The sequence below is a fragment of the Bison bison genome, unplaced genomic scaffold (assembly GCF_000754665.1).
Source record: "Bison bison bison isolate TAMUID 2011002044 unplaced genomic scaffold, Bison_UMD1.0 scf7180017864384, whole genome shotgun sequence".
Lineage (NCBI taxonomy): Eukaryota > Metazoa > Chordata > Mammalia > Artiodactyla > Bovidae > Bison > Bison bison.
This window is the reverse complement of record NW_011494956.1, coordinates 4,389,213-4,409,332: the sequence shown is the minus strand read 5'-3', so window position 1 is coordinate 4,409,332 and position 20,120 is coordinate 4,389,213. Positions and strand designations below refer to the sequence as shown.

Genomic DNA, 20,120 nt, shown 5'->3' with positions numbered 1-20,120 from the left:
TTATGACCAACCTAGAAAGCATATTAAAAAGCAGAGACATTACTTTCCCAACAAAGGTCCATCTAGTCAAGGCTATGGTTTTTCCAGTGGTCATGTATGGATGTGAGAGTTGGACTATAAAGAAGGCTGAGCACCAAAGAATTGATGCTTTTGAACTGTGGTGTTGGAGAAGACTCTTGAGAGTCCCTTGGACTGCAAGGAGATCCAACCAGTCCATCCCAAAGGAGATCAGTCCTGGGTGTTCATTGGAAGGACTGATGTTGAAGCTGAAACTCCAATATTTTGGCCACTTGATGCAAAGAGCTGACTCATTGGAAAAGACCCTGATGCTGGGAAAGATTGAGGGCAGGAGGAGAGGGGGACGATAGAGGATGAGATGGCTGTATGGCATCACCAACTTGATGGACATGGGTTTGGGTGGACTCCAGGAGTCAGTGATGGACATGGAGGCCTGGTGTGCTGAAGTTCATGGGGTCGCAAAGAGTAGGACACAGCTAAGAGACTGAACTGAACAGAAGACCTTAAAAGAGATCTTATGGTATAGAATAGATTTCTTCCAGCAAACAAAAGCCCAGGTCCAGACAGCTTCACAGCTGACTTCTACCAAAAATTTAGAGAACAGCTAACACCTATCCTGCTCAAACTCTTCCAGAAAATTGCAGAGGAAGGTAAACTTCCAAACTCATTCTATGAGGCCACCATCATCCTAATACCAAAACCTGACAAAGATCCCACAAAAAAAGAAAACTACAGGCCAATATCACTGATGAACATAGATGCAAAAATCCTTAACAAAATTCTGTCAATCAGAATCCAACAACACATTAAAAAGATCATACACCATGACCAAGTGGGCTTTATCCCAAGGATGAAAGGATTCTTCAATATCCGCAAATCAATCAATGTTATACACCACATTAACAAATTGAAAAATAAAAACCATATGATTATCTCAATAGATGCAGAGAAAGCCTTTGACAAAATTCCGCATCCATTTATGATAAGAACTCTCCAGAAAGCAGGAATAGAAGGAACATACCTCAACATAATGAAAGCTATATATGACAAACCCACAGCAAACATTATCCTCAATGGTGAAAAATTGAAAGCATTTCCTCTAAAGTCAGGAACAAGACAAGGGTGCCCACTTTCACCATTACTATTCAACATAGTTTTGGAAGTTTGGGCCACAGCAATCAGAGCAGAAAAAGAAATAAAAGGAATCCAAATTGGAAAAGAAGAAGTAAAACTCTCACTGTTTGCAGATGACATGATCCTCTACATAGAAAACCCTAAAGACTCCACCAGAAAATTACTAGAACTAATCCATGATTATAGTAAAGTTGCAGGATATAAAATCAACACACAGAAATCCCTTGCATTCCTATACACTAATAATGAGAAAACTGAAAGAGAAATTAAGGAAACAATTCCATTCACCATTGCAATGGAAAGAATAAAATACTTAGGAATATATCTACCTAAAGAAACTAAAGACCTATATATAGAAAACTATAAAACACTGGTGAAAGAAATCAAAGAGGACACTAATAGATGGAGAAATATACCATGTTCATGGATTGGAAGAATCAGTACAGTGAAAATGAGTATACTACCCAAAGCAATTTATAGATTCAATGCAATCCCTATCAAGCTACCAACGGTATTCTTCACAGAGCTAGAACAAATAATTTCACAATTTGTATGGAAATACAAAAAACTTGGAATAGCCAAAGCTATCTTGAGAAAGAAGAATGGAACTGGAGGAATCAACCTACCTGACTTCAGGCTCTATTACAAAGCCACAGTTATCAAGACAGTATGGTACTGGCACAAAGACAGAAATATTGATCAATGGAACAAAATAGAAAGCCCAGAGATAAATCCACGCACATATGGACACCTTATCTTTGACAAAGGAGGCAAGAATATACAATGGATTAAAGACAATCTCTTTAACAAGTGGTGCTGGGAAAACTGGTCAACCACTTGTAAAAGAATGAAACTACAACACTTTCTAACACCAAACACAAAAATAAACCCAAAATGGATTAAAGATCTCAACGTAAGACCAGAAACTATAAAACTCCTAGAGGAGAACATAGGCAAAACACTCTCTGACATACATCACAGCAGGATCCTCTATGACCCACCTCCCAGAATATTGGAAATAAAAGCAAAAATAAACAAATGGGACCTAACTAAACTTAAAAGCTTCTGCACAACAAAGGAAACTATTAGCAAGGTGAAAAGGCAGCCTTCAGAATGGGAGAAAATAATAGCAAATGAAGCAACTGACAAACAACTAATCTCAAAATTATACAAGCAACTCCTACAGCTCAACTCCAGAAAAATAAATGACCCAATCAAAAAATGGGCCAAAGAACTAAATAGACATTTCTCCAAAGAAGACATACAGATGGCTAACAAACACATGAAAAGATGCTCAACATCACTCATTATCAGAGAAATGCAAATCAAAACCACTATGAGGTACCATTTCACGCCAGTCAGAATGGCTGCGATCCATAAGTCTACAAGCAATAAATGCTGGAGAGGGTGTGGAGAAAAGGGAACCCTCTTACACTGTTGGTGGGAATGCAAACTTGTACAGCCACTATGGAGAACAGTGTGGAGATTCCTTAAAAAACTGGAAATAGAACTGCCTTATGATCCAGCAATCCCACTGCTGGGCATACACACTGAGGAAACCAGAAGGGAAAGAGACACGTGTACCCCAATGTTCATTGCAGCACTGTTTATAATAGCCAGGACATGGAAGCAACCTAGCTGCCCATCAGCCGATGAATGGATAAGAAAGCTGTGGTACATATACACAATGGAGTATTACTCAGCCATTAAAAAGAATACATTTGAATCAGTTCTAATGAGATGGATGAAACTGGAACCTATTATACAGAGTGAAGTAAGCCAGAAAGTAAAATACCAATACAGTATACTAACACATATATATGGAATTTAGAAAGATGGTAACAATAACCCTGTGTGCGAGACACCAAAAGAGACACTGATGTATAGATCAGTCTTATGGACTCTGTGGGAGAGGGAGAGGGTTAGGAGATTTGGGAGAATAGCATTGAAACATGTATAACATCATGTATGAAACGAGTCGCCAGTCCAGGATTGATGCACGATACTGGATGCTTGGGGCTGGTGCACTGGGATGACCCAGAGGGAGGGTATGGGGAGGGAGGAGGGAGGAGGGTTCAGGATGGGGAACACAGGTATACCTGTGGCGGATTCATTTCGATATTTGGCAAAACCAATACAATATTGTAAAGTTTTAAAATAAAATAAAATTAAAAAAGAAATTAGTTCAGTACTATTTTATCTGATTCCTCTCAAATATTTGGTATTACATTCAAATATTTCTATTGTACTAAAACTGAAGCAAAGGCTATTGAAACAAGTACAGTATAATTACAAAGAGAAAACCTTTGTGTTTTGTAGATATTATAGACAGTCACATTATTCTACATAGCACAATCATAAGACATGGAAAAGTAACTCATTCACATCCCTCTTGTACTACATGAAAAGTCAGGAAACAAATTACAAGGCAGAAAATATGCAGTTATGATATTCATTAATGACATTTCAAGAATCAATACGATGATTTGAATATCTTTCTATAACAAAAACAAAAATTTGACTATTGTCACACTATAAGTGCAAATGTTAATTATTCATGTCCTATATAACATTATGATTTTGAATTAAAAATAGAGATTCATGTTTAAATGGGTTCTCTATTAAGCATTATTTCTAAAAGGAATTTTTTAAAAAGCTGGTGAGAAATACACAGTTTTAAATATCCTGGGAAATAATTTTTTTAGAAGAAAAAAAAAGTCCCCCCCATGGTTGGACATATCTAAAATTCCCACCTATATATAAAGACTGGCACCTTCCTCATCTCAGAAATCTCATAAGAAATTAAATATTTATTTCATGAATTATTGATTAGTTTGTTAGGACCCCTAGGTGAATTTGAAAATGATCAATATATTTTTTAAAAGGTTAGAGCATAAAAGACATTATATTTAGTTTTCAGAATTAAAACTTTATAACTTTTTTACTTTTTACGCCTATTTGATTTTCAGAGATCAGTAAGACTGGAAATCTCTCTCTTTTTGGATCTCTCATCACACAGGCAGAGGTTACCCATCACCCTTACCCTCTGTTTACATCTGTTTTCTTCATCAAAAATCGCAGACATTTGTGCTGGCAGCTTTGGAAAGTGCAGAGAACTGTTTATGTAGTTAGGCTGTTCCAGGAAGTCCCCGGCTACTAGGTGGTAGTGCTTTCTTAATCCTGTTTTCACAATATCGAAACATTTCCAAGGGTGATGTCATGTCACTGGCAGAGAAACTTTTCCAACTGAATCTTTTCTTTTTTCTTTCATTTTTTTTCAAGTCACCCAAGTATTCAAGGTCATAGTGACCCAAGCATTGAGGTTTATATGCACAAAATGAGAGTCCCTATTTTTATTGCGGATCAAATTCATTTCTGAAATGATTTGTTTTCATGCAAATTAGATGATCTGTTTTTCTTATGTTTAACTTCTGTTTGTATAAAAAATACTACCAATTTCATAATGATTTACCTTAAGAAGTACATTATCTGATATTTAAAAGAAATAAGTTAGGAATTAAGATAAGCATCTTATGATGTGTTACTAACAGTAAATAAGTTTCAAGAATAAAAAGCAAAACTTCAAACCAGAAGTCATGGTTTCTATCTAAAAACTGATTTATGTTAAAGTATACCTAGACAAGTATGAAGACAATTATGTAGAATAAATAAAAAACATATTTCAAATAAAATGTTAATTTAAAAGCAACAAAGTTGTTTATACATCATTATGAAAACAAATGAAAAATATGAATGCTTAAAGGTACAATATTGCAAGGACATAAAGACTGAAAGTGACTATGAATGAAAACAAAATGAGATGTAGTGGGATTTTAAGTGATTTTTAAAATTATTTATAATTTAAAAGTTAAACAGCATGAGATTTCAAGAAAGTAAGAAATAAACTCATCTTTACATACTTTGGTCTATAAACACATTATCAACAATTTACCATTTATACATTATGCACATTTTTAAATAAAAATGGTTTAAATATTAACATTCATGAGGTTATGGCTCAAAACCACTGACATTATGATCATTCCTTACTAAATAAAATAATAAATAAAGCTAACTTACAAAATATATAAAAATCCTTTCATCTTTTATGATGGTTAAATAAAAATGGTATATCTAAAAAGAGTAATCTGCTTTTTTTTTCTTCATTATCCTGGGTAAAATATGATATTTTTTAACATATTACTAAATAAAGTATTGGCATTAGTTTGAAGGCACTGCTTTGAATGCTCATTTATATAGTCCTTTCTCAAATTTTATATTATACCAAATATAATTTTACAATAAAAAATTCCTTCATTTTTGCTGCCAAGTAGAATTATAAGGTCATGTCACAGAAAATATAATGGGATCATCATACTGCTTGAAATGCCAGAAACAGAGAGCCCAAACTAAAAATGTTGCTCGGAAGACTTAAAATTTCATAGTACATACAGAACTTTCTAAATGACTAAGGACTAAGGGCTAGTTTTCTTATGAGAAGTCTTTTAGTCACTTTGTAAAACTATCAGCATTACCCTGGAAATCTGGAAAAAACTGGTGAATACAATGAAATCACTGAATATCAGGCCTCACTCAAAATAGCCAAATTTTTGGGACCAACCGCCCTCTTAAAGACATTTAAGTTTGATTCAAGTATTACATTACCAAGGAGAAATAGCACACTATTTAGTTATAGATGTCTGCCTATAGAAGTCCATTTATCTGTCTAGGAACAGTTACAGGGACCCACACATATTGCATGAATATTTTGCCTTGCCAGAAAAAAGTCCATCTCACTATTCCCAAAAATAATGCTAAGTCACTGGACTATTTATAGACCTTGACATTCAGTCACAATTTGTTGAAAGACAAATATATGCTGCACATGTGCCGAAGCCTGGCAAAACAAAAAGTGAACAGGATAGATACGATTTCTATAATTCCTAGGCTGCAGACCCAATAAGAGACAAAAATGTAAAACAGGTCAATCCTCTCCCTGTACAGTGTGTGGTATTATGTTCTGTGACAGACAAAGTTCCAGATATTATAAAGGCATGTAGGAAACTTGAGGAGTAAAGACTAAGCTGACACCTAAAAGATGAATGGCTCAGCAAGTAAAGAATCCACCTGCAATGCAGGAGACACAGGAGACATGGGTTCAATTCCTGGGTCAGGATGATCCCCTGGAAGAAGGCATGGGAACCCACTCTAGTATTCTTGCCTGGAGAGTCCCATGGACAGAGAAGCCTGGCAGGCTTCTGTCCAAAGGGTCACAAAAGAGTCAGACACGACTGACTAACCACACACAAAAGATGAATAGCACTTAATAGATGGGTACAGCAGATAGGAATTAGGGTCAGAGGATTCCACAATGAGTGATGTGCACGTACAGAAGACTTGCAGACAGAGGAAACATGAAACGTTTCCAAAGTTTAAATTAACTCTATATGGCAGGAGTTGAGGGAGAGAATGAGAAGGAGAAATGATGTATAGATATTATAGTACCAGGAGTGGGGGAGAAGATGGGATGGTAGACCGGGGACCCCTAAACCAGAAGCAAACTTCAAAGGAAAAAGAAAAAACTTTACAAAACAAGTTGAGAATGTGGAACTTCATAGCTAAGACTACAGAGGGCAGCACACAGGTTGAGTAATGTGACTGGGTTTTTGCTTCTGCAGAATACTCTAGGTCCAAGCTGTTGGCAGATGACTGTTACTGGTGGGAGGTTGCAGGTGGCCTGAACTAAAAAGTTGCTCTTGACTCTAAGAAAATTAGTCAAACCACCATGCACAGAGTTAGAAGGTATAGCTCTTGGATTGGATGGTTGGTTTAGTTGCTTAGTCATGTCCAACTCTTGCGACCCCATGGACTGTAGCCTGCCAGGCTCCTCTGTCCGTGGGATTTTCCAGGCAAGAATACTGGAGTGGGTTGCCATTTACTTCTCCAGGGGGACTGGAAGAGAGAGGCAACTACAGCCAAAACAAACACCAGGTTGTGGCTAATCAACTGGGTGGAAGAGGGAAAGAACTGAAGGTCTTGAGCTCTAGGCCTTGACACACAGATAAATCTAACAATTGGGCATTCAAACCCAGAGCTCAGGAAAGATAGAAGCTACAGCAAGGATTTGAAAATAATCAGCACTAAGAGATTTGCTCACTTGGGAATGAAGCAGACTACCTAAGAATACAGAGAAAAGAATGTCTCTGACAGATACCTACAGAATACTTAACTAAAACAATACAGGAAGAGGACCATTGGACCCCTGAATTTCACTACACAAAGTGTTAAATATTAAAAATTTATATTAAGGGACTTTCCCTGGTGGTCCAGTGGTTAAGAATCTGCCCGCCAATGCAGGGGACACAGGTTCAATCCCTGGTCTGGGAAGATCTCACATGCCACTGAGCAACTAAACCTGTGTGCCACAAATACTGAGCCTGGGCTCTAGAGCCTGAGAGCCACAACTACTGAGCCTCTGCACTGCAATTATTAAAGCCCACGTGCCTAGAGTCTGTGCTCTGCAACAAGAAAAGCCACTGCAATGAGAAGCTCTAGCACCACAGCTAGAGAGCAGCCCTCACTCGCCACAAGTAGAGAAAGTGCGTGCACAGCAATGAAAACCCAGCACAGCCATAAATAAGAAAATAAATAATATAAGAAAGAGAAAGAGAGAAACTAAAGAAGAATGAGGATTGGCCAGAAAGTTATTAGACAAACCAACAGAGCATGATGGAAGCAAAGGCAAGTATTTCAAATTGAACTAAATGGGATGAACATCAGCAAATGTTATCTTTGGATGAAAGATAAATGAGAGCTCCTTCGTGTCTACTCCTTAACAAGGATATCACAACACTTTGGCAGGAGCCGTTCCTGGGTGGTGGGAAGAGCAACAGTCTCTAAAGAGTGTGGCTGGGAGGGGAAGGAAAATGTCCTATGTTGCTGGGAAGCAACGTAGACTGAGAAGGATGTTACAGTTTGTGTTGGCTGGGTTCATGGGATGAGAACGACTTGACGTCTTTAAAATGTTGATGAGAAGGAGAGGCTAGAGCTGGGAAAACTGTTATCAGACAGAAAAAGGAGTGCACAGCCAAGGTTCTGTAGGAGGGCTGGAATGTGCTGAAAAGCAAGGTGGAAAGTAACTAGAGAAGGGTAATCTACTTTCTCCATTTTTATGGTGGAAAAGCTGCCAATGTGGGCTTTTCCTTGACTGTCTTCCCATGCATATAGCTTTTATTGGAATTCAAGCTTCTCACTCCTCTGAAATAGCAGACCTCATCTCCCATCTCTCTTCCCACAATGCAAATTTATCTAATAATCTCTTTTCTATGTACTTATGGGTAATCCAGGCATCATCTTGGTATCCCAGAACATTGTTTTAAGCACGATATCACTAGCCATATGTGTGTATATGTGTGTGTATATAGATGTATGTGTATGTATATATGTGTATGTGTATATATATAATACATATATGTAGGTATATACAAAACAATTCATATTTCCATTTTAACTGGATACCAGAAATACAAATTTCTGTAATACTCATTACAGATTTTTCAGTCAGGAACACTTTCAGCACAATCAATTATATATATTTGAAAAACATATAAAATTTCATTAGAAAAATTATGTCTTTCAACTATTGCTAAGTCACTTAAGTTGTGTCCGACTCTGTGCGACCCCATAGACGGCAGCCCACCAGGCTCCCCCGTCCCTGGGATTCTCCAGGCAAGAACATTGCAGTGGGCTGCCATTTCCTTCTCCAATGCATGAAAGTGAAAAGTGAAAGTGAAGTCGCTTAGTTGTGTCTAACTCTTAGAGATCCCATAACTGCAGCCTACCAGGCTCCTCCATCCATAGGATTTTCCAGGCCCATCATAAATTCAAGAGGAATCTTTCTGGATACACAGTTACATCCCAGTGTTAATAGAGCTGTTAACTTTGACAGTAGTGACTCAAGTGAAAAAAATGAACCCTTATAAACTTCAACATTTATTCAGAAAGGATACTCTGTATTGAGGGAATGTGGTTCACTCTCAAGTAAGCTGTTCCATTAAACACTAAACTGAAATGTGTTACAAATAGAATAGAAAGCTATCAATCTTCTGAGGAAAAAATCATCAGTTTGATTAATCTGAATGAAATCAGATCATATAGTACATAAAGGAATGAAACTAGTAGATTGTTGGCACCAAAATACGTTGTGGCAACCTCTGCTGTACAGCAAGGTAACTCAGTTAAACATGAATAGACATTATTTTTTTTAATATTCTTTCCATTATGATTTATCATAGGGTATTGAATATCCCTGTCTATACAGCAGAACCTTGTTATTTATCAAGCCTCTTAAAGATATTAAAGGAGGAAGAGGGGGAGGAAAAGGTGGGAGAGAAGGAAATAGGGGGAGGGGAGGAAGGAAGGGAAGGAGGGAGAGGGGAGGAAGGAAGAGAAGGAGGGAGAGGGGAAGAAGGGGGAAAAGGGGAAGGAGGGGAAGTCATTCTATCAATATATACTTCTCTGTAATCTATCCTCAAGAAATAAAGAAACAGAGAAAGGTCTCCACTGTGACTCACCTTGGTAGGTCCATTTCCATTAATCATCACTGGTAATGTTTCATAAAATACATTTTTAGCTCTGGCTTTGCCATTTTCAAATTTCAAAACAACTTCATCTGGATTTTAAAAAAGACAGATTTTAGTCATTTAAAATGTGTATGTATGTGTTCATATACACATATACACGTACACATCTATCTATACATTTTAGTTTGTTATAAAATTTCTCAGGCATGCTATTCCATGTGCCACACTTTTAGAAACTTTGCCTGCTTCAAGTCAGCAGATATCCAAAATGAAGGACAACACTGACACAGATGCAGGTTCTAAGCACCTAACCTTCTCCAACCTGGTGCTGGCAAACTGAGCTGCTAAGACACGGAGAGGTCTTGGTTGAAAGAAAGCATCTTCACAATACTGTCTCTGTCTTTGGAAAGTGATGTAATCCCAAATGAATTAAATTATTGTCTCAATTTATTAATCTGTAAAATGGGATTCTTGCCTGCTTTTCTAGGCTATTATGAAGATAACAATATATGTCTAGCAAGTAGAAAACTGCCAGGCATAAGCTAGGTTTCTACAACTGGCATCATTGATAGTACTTCCAGTTCTTGAATATCAGGCCTAATGCTAATTCCAGGAATACACAAGTCAGCACAAGGAGCTGAAACAAGGAGCAGAAACACTTTTTTTGTATTCAAGCTCCTTTCCTCATATTTCCAGAGCACTCTGAACTAAATCCAGAGCACTTCTACTCTAAGAATCTTTTAATTTATGAACTGCCTTAAAGAAGTATATTGAATTGCAATATATTTTTAATTTGTGAGGTATTAATGCATTAATGTACCAATGTATTTTTTAATGTATCAATTAATTAAATTTAATGTATCAGTTAATTAAATTTAATGTATTCATGTATTTTTATCTAAATACATGTATACAAGGAAAACATATACAGGCATGCATACACACATACACCACACTCCACAGTACATGTCTTATTACCAGTTACCTTTAACCTAGATTAAAATAATGTAATACTGCTGAGTAATTCATGATATTAAAAGCTGATACTGAAAACTGATATAACAAAATATAATTAATTTAAAACTATATCTAGAGTCCCCAGTGGTAAATCACTAAAGTTTAAGTTACCTAAGGGCAGAAGTTTATCTTTCTGTACTATTCATAGGAAAAGATTTTAACTGAATGTATTTACATCAGGCTTAGCTTAACTCCAATATTTTGCTTAATAGTTGCAATACCTACATGTCAACCTTAGTCATAGCTCCAAAATGAATATAAAAAAGGATAAACAGTTTACAACACTGGTGTTCATTTGCACACATGAGTAACCCGCTATTTAAGAAGCATACCTACAGCTCCATTTAAGGTCTGGAAAATTTTACATTTGTGATCCAATGTGATGTTAATAGCTTCCTAAAAATAAGAATGGAAAAAAAATATTTAAAATGACAAAAGAAACAGCAAACAACACTCATGTTGATATAGTTTGCTCTTTCGGGGAATATGAAGATCCAAAACACAAATTAGTCCAATAAACTTCTTCAGAAAGATCCATGTTATGTGTTATATTAAGCTATTAAGGTTGGGTATTATTATTATGCAGTATCATCTGCCTGACTCTAAAACAGGTTTATAAGAAGAGAAGCAAAAGGCAAAGGAGAAAGGGAAAGATATACCCAACTGAATGCAGAGTTAGAGAATAGCAAGGAGAGATAAGAAAGCCTTCTTAAGTAAACAATGCAAAGAAATAAGAAAACAATAGAATAGGAAAGACTAGAGATCTCTTCAAGAAAACTGGAGATACTAAGGCAACAGTTTATGCAAAGACGGGCACAATAAAGGATAGAAATGGTGAGGACCTAATCGAAGCAGAAGATATTAAGAAGTAGCAAGAATACACAGAAGAACCACACAAAAAAGGTCTTAATGATGTGGATAAAAATGATAGTGTGGTCACTCACCTAGAGCCAGACATCCTGGAAAGTGAAGTCAAGTGGGCCTTAGGAAGCATTACTATGAACAAAGCTAGCGGAGGTGGTGGAATCCCAGTTGAGCTATTTAAAATCCTAAAGGATGATTCTGTTAATGTGCTGCACTCGATATGTCTGCAAATCTAGAAAACTCAGCAGTGACTGCAGGACTAGAAAAGGTCAGTTTTCATTCCAATTCTAAAGACAGCCAATGCCAAAGAATGTTCAAACTATTGGACAATTGTGCTTATTTCACATGCTAGCTCATTTCACATGATCAAAATCCTTCAAGCTAGTATTCGTTATGTGAACCGAGAACTTCCAGATGTACAAGCTGGATTTAGAAAAGGCAGAGGAACCAGAAATCAAATTGCCAACATCTATTGGATCAAATATAAAGCAAAGGGATTCCTGAAAAACATTTACTTCTGCTTCATTGACTACACTAAAGCCTTTGACTATTTGGATCACAACAAACTGTGGAATATTCTTAAAAGAGATGGAATACAAGACCACCTTACCTGTCTCCCAAGAAACCTGTATGCAGGTTAAAAAGCAACAGTTAGAACCAGACATGGAACAACAGACTGGTTCCAAATTGGGAAAGGAGGTCATCAAGGCTGTATATAATCACCCTGCTTTTTAACTTATATGCAGAGCACATCATGTAAAATGCCTGGTTGGATGAATCACAAGCTGGAATCAAGATTGCTGAGAGAAATATCAACAACCTCAGCTATGCAGATGATACCAATCTAATGGCAGAAAGTGAAGAGGAACTAAAGAGCTTCTTGATGGTGAAAGAAGAATGAGAAAAGGCTGGCTTAAATCTTAACATTTAAAAACTAAGATCTTGGCATCCAGTCCCATCAATTCATGGCAAATAGATGGGGAAAAATTGGAAACAGTGGCAGATTTTATTTTCTTTGGCTCCAAAATCACTACAGATGGTGATTGCAGCCATGAAATTAAGACACTTGCTCCCTGGAAGACAACGTAATCATAAACATTAATCTACTTTACAACCTTATTCTCAAAGGACCAATTTTTCAGCTACATTGCTCTGAAATAATATTCCTAGAATTGTCTTTGCACGCTATTACAGATGGAATGTTTGTTTTCTCTGAAAATTCATATGTTCAAGCCCCAAACTTCACTCTCTATCTCTTATCTCTCTCTCCACCATGTGGAATGCAGCAAGAAGGTGGCTGACATCTACAAGGCAGGAAGAGAGTTCTCCCCAGAATCCAACTATTCTGGCACCCTGATATCAGACTTCTAGCCTCCAGAACTCTGCGAAAACAATTTCGGTTATTTAAGCCACCCAGTCTATGATATTTTGTTATGGCAAACCGAGCAGACTAAGACACATGTTAACCACATTAAATCTTATGCCTATAGAAAACATAAATAGTATTTACACAACTAAAAATACTACAGACCCAGCAGTGAGATTTCAGAGGAAGCATCCTAAAGCAAAAACAATTAAATAACACTCAGAGCACTTTCACTGTGGAATTACACTCAGAAAGACAGGCATCAAGCTGCAAGGGCTAACATTCATGCCAAGAGTAGGTTTCGCCTCTCAAATGAGAGATCAAGTCCTCAGGCTGGTTGTGTCAGTCACATAAGAGACAGTAAAAAAAAAAAAAAAAATTAAGAATAAAGTTTCTTAAGAAGTATCTAATGAAAATATTTAGATAGTATTTATCAAAAATACAAAAGCAGACACAGTGCAAACTCACTCTAAAATATACTTAAAAAAAAAAAAAAAAACTTGTTTCCTAGTGACAGTACCCTGAAACACACAACTGAATAAATTTTAGAACTGTATTGATTATACAAAATAAACTTATGGAATATTAACTTATATTAGGTAATTATACTGAAAATAGTATCTAGCAAATTAAAGAACTTTGTTTTTAGTTTTCTCCAAAGTTCCATTTAAATCAATCTTAGGAATATTGTCCTTAGGGTTTAAGGCAAGGTGCTCTTGTTCCCAACATTCTTCCTCTTAATAAGACAATTCAGATTTTAGTAGAACACATGTGCTTGAAATAAAGAACAAAACTCCTCTGTATTTTGTGATATGGTGTGTATGTGGTTTAGTCGCTAAGTCATGTCTGACACTGGCGACCCCATGGCCTGTAGCCCACTAGGCTCCTCTGTCCATGGGATTTCCCAGGCAAGAATATTTGAGTGGGTTGCCATTTCCTTCTCCAGGGATCTTCCTGACTCAGGGATCTAACCTCGGTTTCCTGCATTGCAGGCAGATTCTTTACTGACTGAGCCACCAGGGAACCCTTTCCATATTATATGTAGCCAAATAAATATGTTCTGATCAAAGAAAAGTATAAGAAAGCATTTTGTTAGACTTCCAGATAGGCTCCTTAGAGTTGACACAACTGAGATGGCCCCATATTTATTACTCTGCCTGTAAAATTGCCCAGAATATGGATGCAATGACTGGAGTGCCAGTAGCCACTTGAATCCAGACATTACATTGAAAGTAAGAGCTATTACCTACCCTCTTCAGTGGATCAATGTAAATTTTAGTGTAAAATAACTGATCATCATCATTATCCTGGAGATTCCACTGCTGAACTATACGGTTGATATAAGGAGCATAACCAATAAATCCTGCAATAGAAAAGAGAATGAATAGAGGATTTAGAATTCAAAGAGCAATATTCATGTCTGTGTTAATTTCATAGACCAGTTGCATAGATTTGTGAAGCTATTAGTCCTAATCCATAGTTTAGAATTTCACAGCTCACCATGAGAGAAGTATGAGTTATTGAGTGTCCTTTGTTTCATATATAAATTCAAACAAAAAAAAGTTTTTACTATCAAGTACAAATAAAAGACTCTCTTTGAATAAACACATTCCCCAAATTAATTTTTTAATTCATTTATTTTTAATTAAAGGACAACTGTTTTACAATATTGTATTGGTTTCTTCCATACATCAACATGAATCAGCCATAGGTATCATAGGTCCCCTCCCTCTTGAACTTCCCTCCCACCTCCCACTCCATTCAACCCCTCTAGGTTGTCACAGAGCCATGGTTTGAGTTCCCTGAGTCATACAGCAAATTCTCACCAGCTATCTATTTTACATATGGTAGTGTATATGTTTCCATGCTACTACAACCCATCCATTCAACTCATCTCCCCAAATTAATTGATACAAGAGAGGGAACTAATGTTTTCAAACACATGTTAGGGAAAAAAAGAGTTACTAGGAAAAAATCAGAATCAGAAGAATTTTCTTTCTTCTGAAATGCTGTTCTTAGATCCTGTGTAAAAGATTCACTGTTTCTGGGGAAAAAAAAAAAATACTACAGTGGTTTTAATGTCAGTGCCAGAGATGCTAACACAATCAAAAGAATGTTGGATTTGTCACTGACTGCAAACATCCCAAAGAAATTTTATATCTAGGACATTTTGGGAATTTTTCCTTCACTAAGCTAGTCATTACTATGTCTGCTAAACCATTTTCTGGCTAGGTTTTGTCATGGTCTGGAAAAAGGAAGTCTAAAATTGGATTTTTTTACCTTGGCCTTAGAGCACAAGCATTCAATATGCCAACAACAGTTGTCTATAAAAGACAAAGACAACCGGATCATTTTTCCCTGTGTTTGAGTCTTCCTCTGAATTTCAGAAATGCAGCCAAATGCTATGTTTCATTGATATGCAATACTTTTTAACAAGGAGCAATTTTACTCCTGAGAATTGAAAAGAAACCTATCTTATTATCCTCAAAATTAAAATGTCCTCATAGTAATAAAAGAATTAAAAGAAATAGGCAGGACTATTATTGTTAACTAGAGAAAACAAGACAAAATGAAAACATGACTAAATCAATCACTGGTGGCTCATTTTTTCCTCATTTTTTCCAAATTAGAAAAATCCTAAAACACTGAAAAATATATATTTTTTAACTCTTAAAACCAATCTTCTGTGATAAAAAAGACATGTCTAAGCAGCAACATATGACATTTTGCAATGGTTTATATTACTGTTTTTCAAAAATTATGTTTCCTTATCCTTTTTATAAATTACAAATGTCCTTTAAAATGAGAAGGAATTACATTTATTTTCATAGCATGTGATATGTAGTTTATGGTTTACATTTTTCTATTAAACTGCCATATTATTTCAGAAGACTAAAGTTTCTAATATTCCACCATTTTCCTCTTAAGGAAACATGTTTATTCTCCATGATTTTCTTAACTAAATGAAGTACACACAAACAAAACTCATGTCTCTTAAATAACTCTCTATACCATTCATAAATTTACATAAACTTTTATTGAACATACTTAGATTTTCCAGCATTTCTTTAATTATTCTGACTACAGAAAGAATAAGGCTGATGTTCTGATACCCTGTCTGATCACTTTTGGGCTTCCCTGGTGGCTCAGATCATAAAGAATTTGCCTGCAATGCAGGATACCTGGGTTCGATCCCTGAGTCAGGAAGATCTCCTGGAGCCGGTAATGGAAACCCACTCCAGTATTCTTGCCTGGAGAATCCCATGGACAGAGGGGCCTGTGGGCTGCCATCTCTGAGGTCGTACAGAGTCTGGCACAACTGAAATGACTTAGCAGCAGCAGCAGCAGAACATGACTGAGAGACTAACACTTTCATTTTTCACGATTACTTTCTCACTTACAAACACATTCTCCTTAATTAAACTTGCTCACAAAGGCACTCGCTAGTTTTGCTGCTTCCAAAGTACTATGCCTCTGTTTGAAATTTAGATTTTTGAGTAAATATTTCACTATCTAGATTTTACATATGTTATGTTTCACTAATCCTGTCATGTTTAGAAAAACTAATAAATACAAAGTAAAACTCATCCCAGAATTCCATAGCTAAGTGGCTTTTAATCTATCTAGGACTTAGGGTAAAAGATAAGCCATGTGTCACTGAGGGTCTGACAGTTGGGAGCAGATGGAGCTCTCATTCTCATTTAAAATTACCCAGACAGAGAAGTCAAGAGCAGGCAGCCATCTTTACTGTAAATCTAAGAGGACAATGTGACCAATATGAGAAACCCTCCTAGGTTCGGACTTGAATGTTGAAGTAAAACCCAAAGATGGTAGATAAATTAGGAGAAAAAGAAAATGGTCAGGAGATCCCCAAAACCGTGAACGAAAAATGTATTGAAGAGAAAAAAAGGGAGCTGAAACTTGGCAGTACACACTAAGATTTAAGGTTTCAGAACAGCAAATTTATATGGGCTGATGGAGTTCCAAAGAATCACCATGGAAATGGGTTTCTAAAAGAAAATGCAGGTGAATAGAGCTGTAACTAAGTTACTTGTCCAAAGTTTCATATACAAAAGTAACTGAGTGAAGTCTAGAACCCAGATCTGCTATCTCAAACAGCACTTATTTGAACTGGCCTGAATATAATCGGTTATTTTATGTAATTCACAATAAAATCTGTCTTTCCAGTGTGGCTTGCAATTTCCACCCAGCATTGTTTCTCTGACAAGTTACCTGTCCTATATCCACGTTTTCTGGCCATATTTTTATATTAATCTCAGTCTAAAGAAATAAAATAATATCTAAAGTCAAACTTCATTTTATTTTTTGATGGAAGGGGGAAATTTGATCATTTATTTCTTAATTCATAGTGGTATAGCTAAGGCAATACTTTAAGTTCACCCAGGCAATCAATGTTGAATCTTTTTGACTAGGGATGATTTCAAGACAAATCATTTACTCCGGTATATTTAAAATAAGAAAATAAAAGTGAAAGAAAGCCAAACTGTTAGTCACTCAGTCGTGTCTGACTCTTTGCAACCCCATAGACTATAGCCCACCAGGCTCTTCTGTCCATGGAATTCTCCAGGCAAGAATACTGGAGTGGGTTGCCATGCCCTTCTCCAGAGGATCTTCCTGACCCAGGGATCAAATCTGGGTCTCCCGCATTGCAGACAGATTCTCTACCATCTGAGCCACAAGGCCATTTGTTTAAAATATAGATAAAGTTAATGCCTATTTGTTAAAGCTACTCAAGTGTAGCTTGCACTTTTTCCTAAGTAAGGGAATTTACTAAACCCATTAACCTAGAGCCAGCAAATTCTTAATGAAATTATAGTCAGAAGACCAGAATCCCTGTAGTTTTTCCTTTAATAACTGAATGCCTATTGGAGAAGTCGCTTAAATTAGGGAAACACAGTTTTCTCACTTATAATGTAGAAATAATAACATTTATACATAAATAACATTTACACTAGTAATAACACATTACTAATGTTTTTAGGAGCATCATATGATATAACAGATGAGAAAATGTTTTGTCAACTATAAAACACACTGTGAATTTAAAAAGATATAATTTTTCCATAGTAATAAGAAGATAATGGTTATTTAAAACATGTCTATAGTTACATATTTTTTTAAAAGGTGGTTTCATCAATATTTTAATCCATGACTCGCATTATATTTTTCTTCCAGTATCTTACTCACCTCCTGAATTCAGGTAGCGTTTCCCAATGTGCACAATGGGATACTTGTCTGCTAGTCTTTTATCTGGCCACAGAATTCCATCAGCTGCAAAGACCACTTTGTGGTTTGACTTTTGAAACTTTTTTAGAACTTCTTCTGGACCACCAGCAAATATAACATTAAAGCTGTTTGATGAGGAGGGGGGGGAAGAAGTTTTAAATACAGTTGTCAAAATTTAGAGATATAAACCAAGAGATGATTTTTCTCTAATAAAAATCAAAATTTAGAATCCAAAATCAGATTAATTCCAACTATTTGCAGAGTAAACCAAACAACTCTCCCTCAACTTAAATTATATGGATTGTATTAAGTTATTAGTATTTATGTTACACTGGTAATAAAGTCCAAATAAAAGCAGCTTTTTTAGTATTAGTCTTAATTTTTTCAATAATCATGTACTCTCCAAAATCAAAATTCCAAAAGTGTTGAAAAGTTAAAAATCAGTAACTTGTTGTATAACATAGTAGAAGTGCTATTACTGACAGAGGCTGCCATTGTAACTGCCTAACGTTTCTTTCTAATTTGTACTCATCTATAATAATTTCGGCAGATGTCATTACCTTTGACAAAATGTTTCCACCTACTAAATGTCATCAATATAAATAAATTTAAATTTGATTCACTATTTAGCCTGAAATCCTAAACTAAATGCATACACACATGTGTATCTTTTTAAAGCTCAATATATTTAAAAATGTTAAAAATTAAATCTATAGTTTCATTGATTTTTCTGAAGATTGTATTACCCACAGTTCATCCATAGAATCACAATGACTTATAATATGAAATGTGACACACACTACCTGTTTTCTCTCTGCAATAAGTTCTCTATTCTTGCTACAACCACAAATTATTCTGCATCTTTCTTTAACAAAACCAACGATTTCCAAAGATGATAATTTCATGACTTGCCATCGCAGGTGGCAAACAAGAAGAGTACACAAATGCTCTTTAATTCAGCATCAGGTCTTTCTGATAGCCTATAGTCCCAATGCACTTCTGTGATACCTGGAGTGGTGCAGAGGCAGGAAGAGGGTACCAGCAAGGAAGGATTGGGGACGTTGCTGGTTTTATTTTTGGCCACACCCTGGTACATGCAGGATCTTAGTTCCCCAACCAGGAAGCAAACCCATGCCCACTGCAGTGGAAGTGCAGAGTCGTAACCCCTGGACCACCAAAGAAGCCCCTGCTATGATATTTGAACTGGGAAGTAAGGAGGCTGTTCCACACACTTTGCCAGACTTGCTCTTGAGGAGTTTGTTAATATGCTAACATAGTAGTATGTATCAGGCAACATTCAATAACTTTCTGTACATGAATTTGGGCTTTCCCTGTGGATCAGCTGGTAAAGAATCTGTCTGCCAATGCAGGCGATACAGGAGACATGGGTTCAATCTCTGGGTCAGGGAGATTCCCTGGAGAAGGATATGGCAATCCACTCCAGTGAAATGTGAGTAGAATTGGTATGTTCATGCAACCTCCAAGTCCTGGGCTTTAAAAAGGAAGCTGCCTACTGTCTGTTTCCTCTTTCCCTTTCATGGTGAACCAGACTTTACAAGCAAAAATTCCTTGACATACTCTCCCCCACCAGACAGTCTACTTCTGAATCTATTTTTTTTTTAAAAAGATTAAAATGTTGCTAATGTGAAACTAAAGTAGTAAAATTAGTAAATAAAAATTAGGCAATTTTTAAAAATTAGTAAAAGTAAAGTTGAATTCAGAGAGCTACACCATTTTTTTTTTTCATTCTAAATTGTCCTGCTGCTAAGTCGCTTCAGTCGTGTCCGACTCTGTGTGACCCCATAGATGGCAGCCCACCAAGTTCCCCCGTCCCTGGGATTCTCCAGGCAAGAACACTGGAGTGGGTTGCCATTTCCTTCTCCAATGTATGA

At 36.3% G+C, this 20,120-nt stretch overlaps 1 protein-coding gene across 1 annotated transcript in view; it reads right to left on the bottom strand.

The window, feature by feature from the left end:
* The window catches only part of PLOD2 (procollagen-lysine, 2-oxoglutarate 5-dioxygenase 2), a 125,185-nt gene that overhangs the window by 36,268 nt on the left and 68,797 nt on the right, over positions 1–20,120 (bottom strand). The window contains exons 4-7 of the mRNA XM_010858135.1: positions 18,190–18,353; positions 14,232–14,344; positions 11,084–11,147; positions 9,726–9,823 (exon numbers count right to left, since the gene is read on the bottom strand). Of these exons, the coding sequence (XP_010856437.1) occupies positions 9,726–9,823; positions 11,084–11,147; positions 14,232–14,344; positions 18,190–18,353 (439 nt within the window). The remainder of the gene's footprint in view (positions 1–9,725; positions 9,824–11,083; positions 11,148–14,231; positions 14,345–18,189; positions 18,354–20,120) is intronic.